At 36.8% G+C, this 2500-nt stretch overlaps 1 protein-coding gene across 4 annotated transcripts in view; it reads left to right on the top strand.

The window, feature by feature from the left end:
* The window catches only part of LOC144966049 (putative amine oxidase [copper-containing]), a 57215-nt gene that overhangs the window by 9243 nt on the left and 45472 nt on the right, over positions 1–2500 (top strand). For 2 of the 4 annotated variants that reach the window (XR_013644148.1, XM_078902054.1), the window contains exon 2: positions 2343–2398. Coding sequence is in view for 2 of the 4 variants with exons in the window: in XM_078902054.1 (XP_078758180.1) it covers positions 2389–2398 (10 nt within the window). In the remaining 2 variants the exon portion in view is untranslated. The other 2 variants (XM_078902055.1, XM_078902058.1) reach the window with 2 other exon arrangements.

Below are 2500 nucleotides of genomic sequence, written 5' to 3'. Positions count from 1 at the left end.
GGGGGGGGGGGGGGGGGGGGGGGGGTGGTTTTTTTGTTGTTTTTTTTTTGGGGGGGGGGGGGGTTTGGTTTTTTTTTTTTTTTTTTTGGGGGGGGGGGGTGGTGGTTTGGTCAATGCAGTGCGATTATAGCCACCTTTAAAACATGCTAAGCAGCCGAACAAGTGGCCCCACAATTTTGTCACAGTGATGAAATTAATTATTTCATTGCCACACTTGAGAAAACCATATATGTATATCGACAGCCTGTGTTGAAATCGTGAATAATGCTCTGTTTCAGAGCGTAGCCTTCTCGTTAACTTATAGCCTGGCACTAGAACTTTAATTTGACGTCAACTTTAGGCTAGTGCAACGTCTAGTGAATTCTGCCCTCTTAACGAAAAAGACAGTATTTGCACAAAAAAAAATATGCGAAATTCACTTTTTTACATAGATAATGTTGACAATTAAAAGAAGACATTTTTTTTACACTAGGTTTAATTGCCGCAGGTATCGTAGTTTCTGAGATAGAGTGCCGTATATGCATAAATTTTTCTATTCCCTTTATGATTTTTATAGAAAAAGACCGTATGAGCTTTTTTATACGGTCTTTTTCCATAAATGTGAGTGTATAGATAGTATGCGCTTGGCTAAGAAGCTCATAAAATTGCCACCCGGAAGTATAGCGGACCAACACACAAAACTGTGTGTATCCATGAACGTTTATAGTCGGTTTAATACGGTTCAGTGAGCATTACTCACAAACGCGGATGGCAAAAAAAACAATAACAAAAACCTGAGTGACGTCATCTTCGAACTATCTGTACGGTCTTTTTCCGTAAATGCTACGTACTGGAAACTCTACCGTACTTTTTCATGATCAAGGTCAAACCTTCGCAAGTCGTTACATTAATATTGCACCATGTTGATTAAGACAATTCTTAATCGTTTTGACTGGACGCCTCCTGTCTTTGTGCCACAACGATTGAGAATGGCCATTATTTGTGCCAGAAGAAGAAGAAGAAGAAGAAGAAGAAGAAGAAGAAGAAGAAGAAGAAGAAGAAGAAGAAGAAGAAGAAGAAGAAGAAGAAGAAGCAGCAGCAGCAGCAGCAGCAGCAGCAGCAGCAGCAGCAGCAGAAGAAGAAGAAGAAGAAGAAGAAGGAGGAGGAGGAGGAGGAGGAGGAGGAGGAGGAGGAGGAGGAGGAGGAGGAGGCCCTTGTGCTTACTCTTCATTCTAGACATTAAGTGTCTTGAGTCAGATAAAGATTTTTACCAACTAACCGAATAACTCTAAACCAGGGTTGCCAGATAATATTATACGAATAATCCAAACCATTACGAATAATAATCCAGATTTTTAAAAAAATGATAAAAAAAAGTTCAACAACAAAATTATCTAGCTTTCTTTAAAATATGTAGAAATATTGAAATGTCATCCACAATAGTAATAGTATTAAATAGTGTTATCCTAATGTTTTATTGTTATTGTATGAAAAAATGTGTTGTTTTTTTTAATCCACACCGACAACATAATCCAAAAATAATTCAATGATCCAAACTGAAAATGGTAATCCAAAGACGTCAAATAGAATTTAAATATAGGCAGTTTAAATTATAATAATCCATCGTGGCAACTTTTTCGTTCTGAGCTTTGTAGCTTCTTGAACTATACCTGCAAGGTGAAGGGCGTTCAGGTTGCAATACAATATTGCCACACTAGCGCTTTGATTGCTAGATTCTAATTTGGTATTATATTTATCTATCTATAGCATTATTTATTCAGTGATTCGGTCGTTTGCCCCTACGAATAATCGTTTAAAAGTTGTCACCTTCCAGAATAATTTTTGTTTTATTCTATTCAATCGTCAAATCACGCCAGTAATATATCCAGTTTATTCTTTCTTTTTTTTGTGTGTGGGAAAGGGAGTCGAGAGAATTTACTCAATGAGCTCAATTAGCCTAAAGAGAGTAGGACGCTGCTACGCTATCTATCCAGTCTCTTTGATTCATCTAAGGATAAAAACGATGTTAGATTTTCACTCGCCGTTTGCTTTTAATCATGAATATACATCGTTTTTACTGTAACCCCTTACACGTAAGATTCAATTTTAATCGAACTTGGTATAAAAGGTTACTATTTTTACCATTAAAATAAGATTCAATGAAGCAAAGAAAGCGGAGTCATAATATCACCATTACTGTAGTAGTAGAGATGATAGTGTAAATCCACTGAGATCGTAGTCGGGGTAATTTTGTCAATTTATGCACACAACGTATCGGTCGACGTCTCATTTGGCATTTTTTATAGTAATTATCTGGATCGCTTCTTTCGTAATTTCTTTACTACATGCTTTACTTTTTTCAGGCAACCGGTAGTGGAGATACCAGCTGTTTGAACTACACACTACATAATGGTTTACCGTGAGTACTTCAATGAAAATGATATGTTTGTTGTTGATTTGGTGTTTCCTTGGACCAAAGTTGTTGGTGACCCATGTTGATTGAAAGTTGTTGCCTATTTTA

The sequence above is a fragment of the Berghia stephanieae genome, chromosome 2 (assembly GCF_034508935.2).
Source record: "Berghia stephanieae isolate SIO BIC M18660-M18661 chromosome 2, UCSD_Bste_1.3, whole genome shotgun sequence".
NCBI lineage: Eukaryota > Metazoa > Mollusca > Gastropoda > Nudibranchia > Aeolidiidae > Berghia > Berghia stephanieae.
This window is presented reverse-complemented; position numbering and strand designations above follow the sequence as displayed.